The sequence below is a fragment of the Saccopteryx bilineata genome, chromosome 3 (genome assembly GCF_036850765.1).
Source record: "Saccopteryx bilineata isolate mSacBil1 chromosome 3, mSacBil1_pri_phased_curated, whole genome shotgun sequence".
NCBI classification, from domain to species: domain Eukaryota; kingdom Metazoa; phylum Chordata; class Mammalia; order Chiroptera; family Emballonuridae; genus Saccopteryx; species Saccopteryx bilineata.
In genome coordinates, this window is record NC_089492.1 from 117,813,970 (window position 1) to 117,827,591 (window position 13,622).

Sequence of the window (13,622 nt, forward strand, 5' to 3'; positions counted from 1 at the left end):
CTTATAGTTGCTATTTCTACTAATTTAAAGATAAACTTTTGTGCACAGTCAAAAATAATACACAAATGCATGTTGCAATCTGCATCTACCTTTCAGGTATTCCTTCCTAAAAACAAGAGTTATAACTAAAAACGTAAAAGTTAATAAATGGATACCACTTTCAAGCCATTTTGTTCCTCCTGCTGATTACGCACTCTAAATAGTCAAGAATGCTCATAACAATATATAATGCTACAGGAATTAAATACCCAAAATTATTTTCATGACCAGTTAGTATGGACAGACAGGAGGAAGAAAAAGGACAAAATTGTTGTGGTATGTTTGAACTAGTAGAATTAGGGAAGAATCAGCTATAATACCTGAAAGGTAAACTCACTCATATATAGACATATAACCTCAGATTGCAAGTTTTGGCTGAGAATAAGAGTTCATCTTTAAAATGGTTAGTCATCACACAATAAAATAGGAGCATTAGTATTTCAACCAAAGGGATCATGTGAATGCTCATTTTATCCAAAGCACAATATAGACTGTCCCAAACTACATTGTGCTCTAACAGTAAATGTTTTTGCTGTTCTCTTTCATTTTAACTTTTCAGGGAAATTTACCACTGAAACCCTACATTTGCAAAACATTCCTTAAAAAGACTTCCAAAATAAAAACAAGGCCAAAACAAAATTCTGAAAATATAAATTTGATGCCAGTAAAGGGTTTCATAATCAGCAGTAAATAGTGAAACTTCCTATCCTGTTCATTTATACCTCCACCTCTTTACAGTCTAGGTCTCAGAAAATGTAAATAAAAGCAAAAAAGGAAGTTTCTGATTGACCAAAACGCTGTTAAATTTAAAAAACATAATACTCTAAAAACTTTAATTTTATAGCTATGAAATCAGACTGACAAGTTTTAGTAAGTCAAAACAATGTACTTTTTACTACGTGGAATATATCCTCTTGTTAATTTTCAACTAATTAAACAGAACTTTAAAAAATTATGAAACAAAACCCACCATAAATACACCAGTAAATAGTAATAATTTTTAATATTACCATGTCTGGCCAATGCTTTTTCAGCTTAAACTTTTTCTCCCCTTCCCTTATTACATTTACCTCTTCCTTTATGTTTACACTTTGTTACCTAAATTACGTATTTACTAACCTCTAGTCATTTCTCTAACTGTAAAAAGGTAGCACAAGTTTGCAGAAAATACAACTTGTATATGTATTTCCTGACAAGGGTACTGAGGCAGGAAGCCCCCAAAAAGCTTTTCACATGTCATGTTGAAGAAATACAAAGATCACCATCATAATATCCTAAAACCCAATCTCTCCTAGACATTAAGACTCTATACATGGAGAGAACTCACATACCTCTGAAAAAGAGTATTTCGATTCAAAAATCTTAAGTACCAGCCAAATCTGAAGGCCATGATAAATGACCGCTTTGCAAATATCCACAAATAATCCAATTATTCTAAACAATTGCATTTCTGCTTTGCATCTCAGGATTTGAGAAATCCACTGCTGAGTTAAGAAGAGGGACAGATAACAGCAAAGACTAAATGAAAATAATAAATGCATGGAATGATCCCTATGGTAGAAATTTCTGAGCCCTTAGAAATACTTATTTTATGCATTGAATTCCCCTTTCCCCTCCCACCACCCAATGAAACAAAAACAATTGATGAACAGAATTCAGTTAAAGGGAATCAAAAGGGTAGACCTTGTGGAGGCCTGCCGTCAAAGCCTAGCTGTGTCAGTTGCACAGGAAGACACCCCTTTTCTTCCTATTACAAGCAATCAACATAATGGAACATTATGATTAATATCAGGTAGTGTTAACATCTTTAAAGAAAAAAAAAATGACTGCATAAAAGCCAAATGTCATAGTGCATAAATTTGGCACCAAATCATTTGTAATTTATGTAAATTGAAGAATTCTTTACCTGTTGCTTTCTTTCTGTTCCTCTAATCATCTCATTTTTCACAAGACAAATTTGAGTTTTTAAAAATACTGTTGATAAATCAACTTAAACATTAGTAATGTCTGTCAGTATAAAAAGCAAAATTTACCAGGCAAGCAAACAGGCAAACACTGTTATGTTACTTAAGGTTAGCACTTTGAGGAAGTTCTGAACTGTATTTTTGCCCTAAAATTTACAAGATGTCAAAACTAATATTTTAAAACTGTTAATTAACACGGTCTGATTTCAGAAACATGTGAACACGGCTATTTTCTGTTTTAACACAATGTATACCAAATGGAAACCTTGTGTATATTAAACAGAATGCCATGCACAGTATTTTACTACGTTAAGGCAGTTTAAAGAGAAGTGTGAATCATTAAGCCTAAAACAGTCAAAACACATTTTGATCAACTCTTCTGTTCAAACTTAAGAAAAAAGTTCCCAAATTATAACATTTTCAATTGCAAATAAAAACTGAGTGCTGTCCCATTAAAAGCATTGGTAACACACAGTAGGGTTTTACGCTGTCCATACAACTTGGTTTTGGAGGTGCCTAACCTTTATTATATTGATTACTTGCCCAGAATAATTCCTGATGTTTCATCTCTGAATAAAGTTCAGAATTTATTCTACTTCGATCTGTACACATATTCTAAAAAGAAAAACAAAACAAACCCCACCCCCAAAAAACAAACACAAAAAACGCCACCTTGCATACTAGTCCCAATCACAAAGCTTCGTAATTCTTAGGACTCTGTGCAAGAATTGTATGTTACTAAATTTTGAAGTAAGTTAACAATATTAAATGATTTGAGATAATGCCCATACTAAAAACGAGATACCTTCCTCAAAGTATATGACTGGAAGAAAAGAAATAAATGGATTTTAAAACCACCACTTGCTTACTTTCGTGTTCATATTCTGTGAAAATTCCAAAATTGTGTCGACTCTTGTCCATGCATCAGGATGTTCCTTTAAATGTGTCAGTACTTCTTGAGCCATTCTTTGCTAAAATATTACAAAAGAACTTTAAACTCACTTTTTCTTTTAAATCATATTAAAATGGCATTAAGCAAGGTATAAATCCTAGTAAGACACTGATTCTACCAACTTTCAGAAACACTCAAGAAATAGTCTTTACAGATATAAAAACATGTTCATTATCACTCTTAAACTTCAATTAAAAATGGGAATATAGCCAGGCTTATTGTGGTGGCACAGTGGATAAAACAACAACTTGGAATGTTGAGTGCAGTTGCCGGTTCAAAACCCTGGACGGCTAACCCAGTCAAGGAACATTACAACAAGCAATCCTTGAACAACTGAAGTGAAGTTGCGAATTGATAACTTCTCGCTCCACCCCACTCTTTGTAAAATCAATAAATATAATCTTTAAAAATAGGAATATTTATTCCTTTGGAACAAAAAAGCTTTTTTGGGGTAATTTGCTTTATTTGGTATTCTCAAAATTGAACTTACAGTCAACCAATGCTAACAAAGGTCTATTCTGACATAAGTAAGTTCACAGCATTTATAATCAACCAAAAGCAACATAGAAAAATTTACCTACTTTGAGAAATTGTATAATAGTATATAAACTCTGCTTTACAAGAGTCACCAAGATATCTCTAACAAAATTAATCTATAAAAATGTAATACACAGGAAGTATAAACTATGTTTAAGTTATACATATAGAACAGTAAGACCTGCAAAACTTTTATGGTCTTAAATTTACTTTTTTCCATTCTCTGAATGTTCTGAGTTTATATTAAAGTATAGCTTATTTAAAATTTTTTCCTTTTTAGAGTTTTAAAACTGCAAACCAAGAAATAATATTAAAGCTATGTAACCATTATCTAGAATGTTTTTTTATAAACTAAAAGATCTAAAACTTACAGAAGTCACCTTTTATCAATTTCTCATTTCCATTCTTTATTCCTTCTTTAATCACTTTCATGAATTTTGTCCATGCCTTTCCACACTTTTAGAGCATGTGTATGAATTTCATAAAAAATAGTTGTATAGCTACTAAATTTTATATAAATAGTATATTACAATATATAGAAATTCTTCTGCAATTTGATCTTTCCATCTGAAATAATCTCCCCCCCTCAGCTTTACTGAGGTATGATTGCAATGGACAGTTTTAAAGATCTAGCCATGTTGACACTATCTACTTTTTAAAACCATTATATTTTTCCATATATGATCCAAGTCTGTTAATCCTATTAATGCCCTCCCAACCAGCAGTTTAATCTTTGTACCTTTTAAAGGCTGTTTGTAGCTCAGCTGGATCCTCCCAAATTATTTTACCTATTTCTATCAAATGCTATCAGCCAAAAGTTTGATGGTTTTTAAATTTGTCAATTATCCTTCTATAAGACTAATTTACTTGATCAAGGGTTTCAATCTATGATTAGAAAACAAGAGTCACAAGTAGGGAGGGGACAACAAAGCAGTTTTTTTTAAATTTTTTTTAATATATATATATTTTTTAGATTTTATTTATTCATTTCTAGAAAGAGGAGAAAGAGAGAGAGAGAGAGAGAGAGAGAGAAGGGGAGAGGAGCAGGAAGCATCAACTCCCCTATGTGCCTTGACCAGGAAGCCCAGGGTTTCGAACTGGCAACCTCAGTGTTCCAGGTTGACGCTTTATCCACTGCGCCATCACAGGTCAGGCCAAAGCATTGTTTTTGGAGGTTTTTTTTATTTTAAAAAATATTTTATTTATTGACCTTTTAGAGACAGGAAAGAGAGAGAAAAGCAGGGAGGCGGGAACTGCAGGAAGCATCAACTCATAGTTGCTTCTAACCTGTCTTGACCAGGCAAGCTGGGGGTCTGGAACGGGTGACCTCAACATTTCAGGTCAATGACCCACCACAGGCCAGGCAAGAGAAGCTTTCTTATTTTAACCATCTCTTGATACAGATGCCTTGTAATCTTTAACTTGGTGCTTTTTTTAAACCTGTCTAGGAAAAGTTATTTGGTCAAGATACTACTGTCAGCTCTTTTGAAGTAATGAGCATTCTACATAGAAGTGAATACTTCCCATACTATCACCATTCATTTCTTTCTTTTTTTAAGCGAATACAAGAGAGCGCCCCTGAGCAAGAGAGAGGGAAGGATAAAGAGGGACAGACAGATTGGAAGGGAAAGAGATGAGAAGCATCAACTCAGAGTAGCGACACCTTAGCTGTTCACTGATGGCTTTCGCATATTTGCCTTGGTGGGGAGGGCCTCCAGCTCACCCAATGACCCCTTACTAAAGCCAGCAAACCATGGTGTCATGTCTATTATCCATCCCATGCTCCAGGTCAGTGACCACGGGGTTTCAAACCTGGGTCCTCAGTGTCCCTGGTCTACACTCTTATCCACCACAACACCACCTGGGTAAGGTCACCATTCATTTCAATCTCTGCATAACATGTTTCCCTTTATTTGTTCTTATAGTTGTAATTTTACTCTCCAAAGTTAATTCTAGTATTTGTGTCCTAATCCCACTATACTTATATATCTTTTATTAACTTAAAATTCCAGAGGTTAAAAAGACACAAAAGAGCTAAAGAACATGAAAACCTGGCATCTCCCTGTTATTACTAACTGAATGGTGAAAGTATTCTAGTTGCTAAGCAATATCAAGAGATCTCAAGACACTTAACACGATATTGAAGGAAATACCCAACTCTTCCATATCTTTTCCCCCTGGCTGCCTACTTGGCTAAAAATAGAAAAATGTTTTTTAATAAAAAGTAGTCCTAATGTTACAGTGCTAAATATCCTATAATACTCAACCCATCTAGGGAACAGTTCTTTCTAAAGATTTAAAAAGCCACCCTTCTAATAATTTCTTCTCCTCCAAAGTTATGCCATCCCTTATTAAAAGTTAAGCCAGGGGTCCCCAAACTTTTTACACAGGGGGGCTAGTTTACTGTCCCTCAGACCATTGGAGGGCTGGACTATAAAAAAAACTATGAACAAATCCCTATGCACACTGCACATATTTTAAAGTAAAAAAACGAGACCAAATACAATATTTAAAATAAAGAACAAGTAAATTTAAATCAACAAACTGACCAGTATTTCAATGGGAACTATCGGCTTGCTTTTGGCTGAGATGGTCAATGTCCCGTTCCATATTTGTCACTGCTAGCCGTAACAAGTGATATAACGTGCTTCTGGAGCCCTGACGTGTGCGTCCCGTGTCACCAGAAGTAGTGCTGTACATGAGCGACGCCACCACACACAGTACTCCAGGAGCACAGGATGCACCCGCCACTGATCACCAATGAAAGAGGCGCCCTTCCGGAAGTGCGGGCGGATAAACGGCCTCAGGGGGCCGCAGTTTGGGGACCCCTGAGTTAAACTATCTACAGTTGAATTTGTTTAATTAGCATTATTTCTAGTTGCCATTTTTAGCACATATTTTATGAGATTAAGAAAAAAAATATATACCGTATTTTCAAATAATGGCTTTACATCAGATATGCTAAATCTTCATATTCCCAAGTATTCTTTAACCAGAGTTCCTTCTAAGTATTCGGCAGTATAACAGGTGCTTTACAAACCTCATTATAACAAATCCTCCAATCTCTTATCTCTTGCAAGGTAGGTAACAAGTTTGAAGACAAGACTCTAGAGCAGGGGTAGTCAACCTTTTTATACCTACTGCCCACTTTTGTATCTGTTAGTAAAATTTTCTAACTTCCCACTGGTTCTACAGTAATGGTGGTTTATAAAGTAGGGAAGTAACTTTACTTTATAAAATTTATAAAGCAGAGTTACAGCAAGTTAAAGCGTATAATAATTACTTACCAAGTACCTTATGTCGGATTTTCGCTGTTTGGCAGAATAAATCTTTATAAAACAACTTACTATAGTTAAATCTATCTTTTTATTTATACTTTGGCTGCTCAGCTACCGCCCACCATGAAAGCTGGAATGCCCACTAGTGGGCAGTAGGGACCAGGTTGACTACTACTGCTTTAGAGCAATGACTAGAAAATTTATTGGGATAAAATTAGGGACAACTAACACTAAAAAACATGTTTCCCACTACATCTTTTCCCCTTTCACTGAATATAAGTCCTCCAGAAAGGTGGTTAAGTAAAATAGAGTGAACTAGAAGTTTAGACATGGTTTTAGAAAAGGGTTTCTTGCTGGTTCAAAACCCTGGGTTTGCCTGGTCAAGGCACATATGGGAGTTGATGCTTCTTGCTCCTCCCCCGCCCTCTCTAATGAATAATAAATAAATAAATAAAAGGGTTTCTTTACTGACTTTAAGCTCTAAACCTCAGCCTCCTTATGTATAACAAGTATCAGTTTACTGATTATCTTTCCGCAACTGATTTGTCACATGAGATCTAAATGTAAAATCCTTACTTTTGGGAAAGTTAATTTTGCTCTTATAAATGGAAAACATTTATACTTTTCTAAACCTATTGTTTATTAAGAAGTCAAATTTAAAACAAATCACTAAAACTCACTACTGTTAAACATTACTAAAAGCAGTATTACAACATATTTTTCATGGTAAAAATTACTAATTCTTACTTATAAGCCTAGAACACTGGTCTATTCATTTATTCATAATACTTTTTGATGTTGTAAACCAAGTTAAAAAAACAACAAAGATTAAACAGCAGTAGCAGCTGAATGACATGAAAAAATTAAATGCTCATCTTCCTAATGGCTACAGACTGTGCTTCTAATATATTTAAAGTTAGCCCAACTTTAACTTCATGCACTTCAACCGTACTTTCATACTTTCTCCCAAAAGCAGCTTCTTTACATACATATATTTTAAAGTGAAACGAAGCTTAAAGCCCCATGTTGAATGTAGGGCACAAGAAAAACAATTACATGACATGTGTGATAAATACAGATGGAGTAACTTTTTCAGGGATACTTTTGGAGACAAGAACTCTGATCAATAACCCCTTGGAGTATAAAACTAGACTAACAAGCTTACAAAATCACTGCAAAATATTTCTGTCCACTCATAGAACTTCCACAACCTCCTTTCCTTTAAAATTCTCTTGTATTAACAAGATTTTTTTATCCATCAGAAAAGAAACTTTTACTCATATAAAACTCTTGAGATTACTTTCACAGGATGAAGTTTCAAGATTGTCCAGTTTCTTGAAACACACACATAAAAACTCGCCTCATCTATCTTTCTATTGGGTGTTAAAAATAAAAAACAGATTATGTGGGGGGAAAACGGATTATATGTAAGATAATTCCCTACATTAACAGTACCACTTTTATAGGTGCTAAAATTCAAACAACATAAAGATGTTTAGTACTGTTAAAGTTTTAAAACAAGTTTCAATGTGTGAAGTACTTGTCATTTAAATGTTTCAGATAAAAGAATATTAACTCCAAATGTTTTAAATATATATAAGGTACATACAACCTTTAATATCTACAAAACATATATTGCACTCTTTTATTAAATGGAGCTAATGTTTAAGAATAACAGAATAAGTATAAAAATATTATGTCAAAATATAATCTAGTATTTCTCCAGACATTTTGTTAGTTTATATCTCATATCAAGTAATAAAAACTATGGAATACTTTTTAAAAAGGTGGTAATTTAAAACTTTATTCAAAAATCCAACAACTCTGTTACACTGCAATAATGTTAAAAAGTTTTGATCAACTACTTTACCTGGGTTCCTTCTCCATGGTATAAGCAATTCACCACATTGTCTAAAAGGTTGATATCCAGTTTTTGGCTGAAATCGAGCAGCTGACGAGCTGCATGGTCTGCTAACATTGTCATAATTGCTGGCATAGATTACTGAAAGTAAAGAAAAAAAATTTAAGGTGCCTATGAAGCTTTGTTATTTCCAGTCAAAATTTTCTACTCAAGTTATTTTACTTCAACCATGTTCACATAAATATTTTAATGAGTATTTAAAGATATCACCTAAAAACTGAAATAGTAAAGCAAATAAAAGCTGAAGTTATTTAGCTACTCTATAACCATATTAGTTATTAGAGTCCATTCAACTTTTCTAGACACCATAAAAATTGTACGTTCTCCACTAACATTTACATAAAGTTTTCCTAACCTGTTTTACACCTCCAAATTTCCAGGTATTCAATAGCAAGGTAAAAACTTTAAAGCTTACCAACAATTTTCCAAATAAAAACAAATGCTATCATAACAGAAAAATGTGCTTCACCACAAAAATGCTGGCTAAAACCTACTGGTTCATATGCAATGTTATCCTTTTAAGAGGATTCCCCTCCAAGATGCTGGCACACATCCCCATTTTTGTTGCCTAGTATTATAGAAATCTTCCCTCTGCTGCTTCTTCAAAGCTAGTACTACTCAAGTCTGACTGGCTCTATCAGTATTCCTTAACATTTTTGGGTCAAGATGCCTTACAATGAGAGATCATGATAGCTCTTACCAAATTAAGAAGTTCACAAGTTTGTATACAATTACTGAAGATTCAGGACACTTTGAAAGACAGGCATGAAACTCTTGGTTTTACTGTTACTTAGACCCAACAAGGTCAATGGTTATCTCCACTTCTCCTCCTCTTAAAAACCTTCCAGGATCAGGAAATAGGTGGCCAACTTATGTTTGGACAACTAGCTTGATACGAAAAAGGCGTTATATTTTTCTGGCTATTTTGTAGCATTTAAAGATGATCTTAATGGCAGCAACTTCAATGAACTAAAATGTTTTATATAATAAGTGTCAAAAGATAAGTTGGTCAAGTCAGACATAATGTAAAGATCAAGATACTGAGTTGAAGGATTTTTATTCCTTTATTCCTAGGAAGTCTTTTGATCCATTAATGACAAAAAAACTGATGAGATTTCAAAATCTTTTATAGTGGTTACCAAAAATGTCTATAATACAGAATACTTGGCATACACAATAAAAAAGATCTTTCACCTAAATACTAATATAAAGGGATTATATTCCATATATATGTGTAAATTTCCTCCAAGCGCCAATTTTAAAAGATCAGAATAATCAAAAGTTTAGGCTAAGTAATGTCCACAAGGTACCAAGAGCCACATACCAAGTTTTCGACTTTTTAGGGGGTTAAATATTGAATGAACTTTCCTGTTCAGCCCTACCTATTACAATATAATTTAACAGCCAAAACAAAAAAAGTGACACTAACAATTTTCATTGTCAAATACGTTGTCTTGAGTTCTTTAAGCTAAATTCTTACAAAATATCAGGTCTTGATAGACACTTTTGTTAAATATTTCAGTTTGCCGTCTTTAGAACTAGTAATAATTTACCTACTCTTGAACATGGTACAGAAATGGCTGCTTTCCTGTTAATGCCAAGCACACTTAGTTCCCCAAATCAAATTGCTTCCAAAACATTCTTTCCACTAACAGCAGTTTCACACACTTACAATACACACCAGGCAGATAACAGCCATAGCCAGAGAGGTGAAACCACAAAATGCTTTTTCTTCCTTGAAACAATCCTAAAATCCACTCACTGGATAGCATGCACAAGGAATTATCCAGCACTGTGGTGCCTCTACAAGTAACTACGAAAATACCTTCATCACCACTTCAAACGCAACAGGCAGGCTACCTACTGCCAGCTTCCATCCAAAAACAACAAAAGCATAACCGTTGGTTAATGATAACTACATAGTAGGTTAGAAAATAAAAAATGAAAAACAAGTCGCTATAGGGCGACAGACTGCTACATTAGGCGTGTGGGCAAGTGCTCGTTTCATTCAGTCGAAACACACCTCACTAAGGCCCGCCCTCCCCTCGCTTCCCACCCGAACTGATGTGCAGCACTTCTAACTATAGCATACAGGAGCACGCACTCACCCCGCCCATACTCGGAGGAGGCAAAACCAGACGCCGAAGTTCACCGCCCCATTCTGAATGCAGCATGGCCTCTGCGTGATCAGAGGAGGTCCGCGGTGGGCAAATCTTTAAAGCTTCCTCTACTATACCACTTCCTCCCTCCCAAGCCAAACTCAGAGGCAACGGAATCAAGGAGAGTCAGGGCATCATCCACTATACAAAACCAGCAGTAAAAATTAGATCACAACACACTCAAGCCGCGGAAAACTACAGCATGAAACCCCATTTGCAGATCCTTGAAAAATTAAATAACCTTTCCTACTTCTAATCCTACTCTGCAAAAAATAAAATAAAAATCTTTTTTGAATTTCCCTGCAGTAGGACCAGGGACTCGGCAGCCCCTCCCTTCTCCGATCCCAAGCTCTCCACCGAGCGACCACGTGATGCAGGCGGACGTTTCAATGCTGCTGCACTAAATATTTCTGGAAACTTCCACTCCTAATAATTTACAGAGATGTTCCTGAAATCGCCGCAACTTCTCCCCAATCCAAGGGTCTGGGGAAGCCTTTCCACTCCTGGGCCGGGGCCCTGCTTCACTAGCACGCTCCTCGCTTTCCTCCACCGTCATCCGCACACGCGAAGGACCTAGCAAGCGCTCTCCTCCCGCGGTCGCCTCCCGCCTTCATCTCCCAGTGTCAGAAGCGGCTCCATTCAATCGCAGGCTCGGCTGTGGGCCCGCCGCCGCCTCCCGGCTCGCTTCCCGCGGCAGCCCGCCGCGCCCCACTGGCGTCCTCCCGCCCGGCCGGCCGCGCCGCCTCCCGGTCCCCGGCCCCGAAGACACAGTCGACTTACCCAGAAATTAAACCAACTGCTTCTTTCTTCCTTGTCGGGGGATTAGGGAAAGGGAAGGTGGGGAAAGGGGAAAAGGGGGAGAAATCAAGGTGGGTTTCACAGTTTTCCCACCTTAAAATAGGAAATTTAAAAAAGATAAGGGCAAAAAAGGAAAAAAAGCTCAACAATATTTACTATTCACGGACACTTCACCCCGACACACACACACACACACCCGCCCCCCCCCAAAAAAAGGGGAATTAATATGAGGGATAAATGCTCCCGCCTGGTTGGGGAGTAAGGGAAGGGGGGAGGGGAACGGGGTCAAGTCCCAAAGATTCAGCCCCAGGGGGACCCTCCAGCTACAGGCGGCAGCAGGAGCGGCAGGAGTAGGGGTGTAGAGTCCACACGGTCGGGGGACGCTCTGCTGCCAGTTGCAGTCCGACTACCCCTACCAAAATACGGCTCCCTCTCTCACGCGGCTCCGGCGCTGGCCCCCCCCCACCCCGGCTCGCCTAAACTTTCCCCCCTTCTCCTGCTCCTCAGCGACTGGTGGTTCCCCCCTCCCCCTCTGGATGGTTGCACGGACTGCTGCAGCAAAGACTGGAACAGGCACCACCGCCGGGGCTGTAGCTACTGTTGCTCTTGCTGATGCTGTAGCTCCCGCTGCTCCTGCCGCGGCCGCTGCAGCCGCTTCTCCCCCTCCTCCTAGTGCCTCAAACTCGGAACCGGTTGAAACCGGTTCAGACTGGGAGATTCCATCTCGGTTGAGTTTTCAGCCCATGGCGCCGCGGAGCGTTTGGAACCTGGGCCTCCGCCCCCAGCCCGGCCTCCTATTGGCCAGTTGCAGCCACAGCCGCGCCATCATCCAACCCCTTATTGGCCAGTTCGCCCGTCAATCCTACCTCAAGTCTCCACACGAGCCCGCCGCTTCGGCCCCCCGCCTCTTTCTAGCAGCGATTTGCCCGCAGAGTGGGGGAAGGGAAGTGAGGCGGGTCGAAAAAGAGCGAGAAGGGGGAGGGGGGAGGAGGAGGAGGAGGGACAAGGGCTGAGTCAAGCAGAGAAGAGAGCGAAGAGGAGCCGCAAGGAGGATTGGTCCAAACAGCTGTCAATCAAACACAGCCCGCCCTCGACTTCCCGTTTCCCTCCCGCCTCTCCCCCTCCCAGTGCTTAGCCTGCAGGCTTGGCCTTTCAGACCCACTCATTGGCTGGGCGCCTTTGGTGACGGAGAGGGTGGGGAGCCGCTCGTGAGCTGGTGGTGGCGCGAGTTTGAGTGCGGCGCGCAACATCTTTTTGGCTTACCCGGACCCGCGGCGGCCCGCCCTCGGCAGCTCCCGCCAACTTGCGGGGCCTGAGCCCGCGGTGATGAACACCCGCCCCTCGAGTGGGGCTGCTCTGCGAAAAGGGAGGGCACACCCAGTTGTTTTTTTTATCGGGGAGGAGGTGGGAAAGCGAAAAGAACATGCCTAAGCCAACTGTAGGCCCCAGACCTCTCTAATCTGTTTTAAAGCTCTGGATTTGGGGCCTGGGAGTTGAGGGGGAGAGTGACCGTGGAGGAAGTTGCGGTGAGGTGTAGGGGGCGTTAGTTCTTGGGGTCTTGTGGTTTCGGATACCTGGAAAAGATACTAAAATAGTTCTTGGGCAAATTTTAAAATTTTCACTCAGTGTCTTCCCAGACTGGAATTTAGCTACTTCAACAACCAACCGTTCCCCAAAACTAAAGCACTGAAATCGCTGTGTAATATAACGTATTTTTGCTAGGTAAGCATGCATAGCAAGTGCTTCCCACCAGGTGTCCATGATCTGGCCCGAGTTTTTCTTTTCAGCATAGCTGTCCATGTACTTCATCACCAAATGGTATTTTCTTTGAAAGTTCCACGCACGTGGCCTTTCACATGGTTGCCTCTAGTTTGTCCCCAAGTGTCCTCCAAATCGGCTTTACTAACTTGCTTAAGAAACAGCAAGCAGCCCACCCAAATTTTATGGGCCCATTGTGCCACCAAGAGGTTGATA

The 13,622-nt window shown here is 38.8% G+C and overlaps 1 protein-coding gene across 3 annotated transcripts in view; it reads right to left on the reverse strand.

Annotated features, from left to right (window-relative positions):
• The window catches only part of XPO1 (exportin 1), a 50,597-nt gene extending 38,180 nt beyond the window's left edge, over window positions 1-12,417 (reverse strand). The window contains exons 1-4 of one of the 3 annotated variants that reach the window (XM_066267206.1): window positions 11,631-12,417; window positions 8,641-8,772; window positions 2,873-2,974; window positions 1,371-1,523 (exon numbers count right to left, since the gene is read on the reverse strand). In XM_066267206.1, the coding sequence (XP_066123303.1) occupies window positions 1,371-1,523; window positions 2,873-2,974; window positions 8,641-8,766 (381 nt within the window). In that variant the 5' untranslated portion in view covers window positions 8,767-8,772; window positions 11,631-12,417. Of the gene's footprint in view, window positions 1-1,370; window positions 1,524-2,872; window positions 2,975-8,640; window positions 8,773-10,799; window positions 11,142-11,630 lie in introns of those variants that run through there. The other 2 variants (XM_066267207.1, XM_066267208.1) reach the window with 2 other exon arrangements.
• Window positions 12,418-13,622: the final 1,205 nt, after the last annotated feature.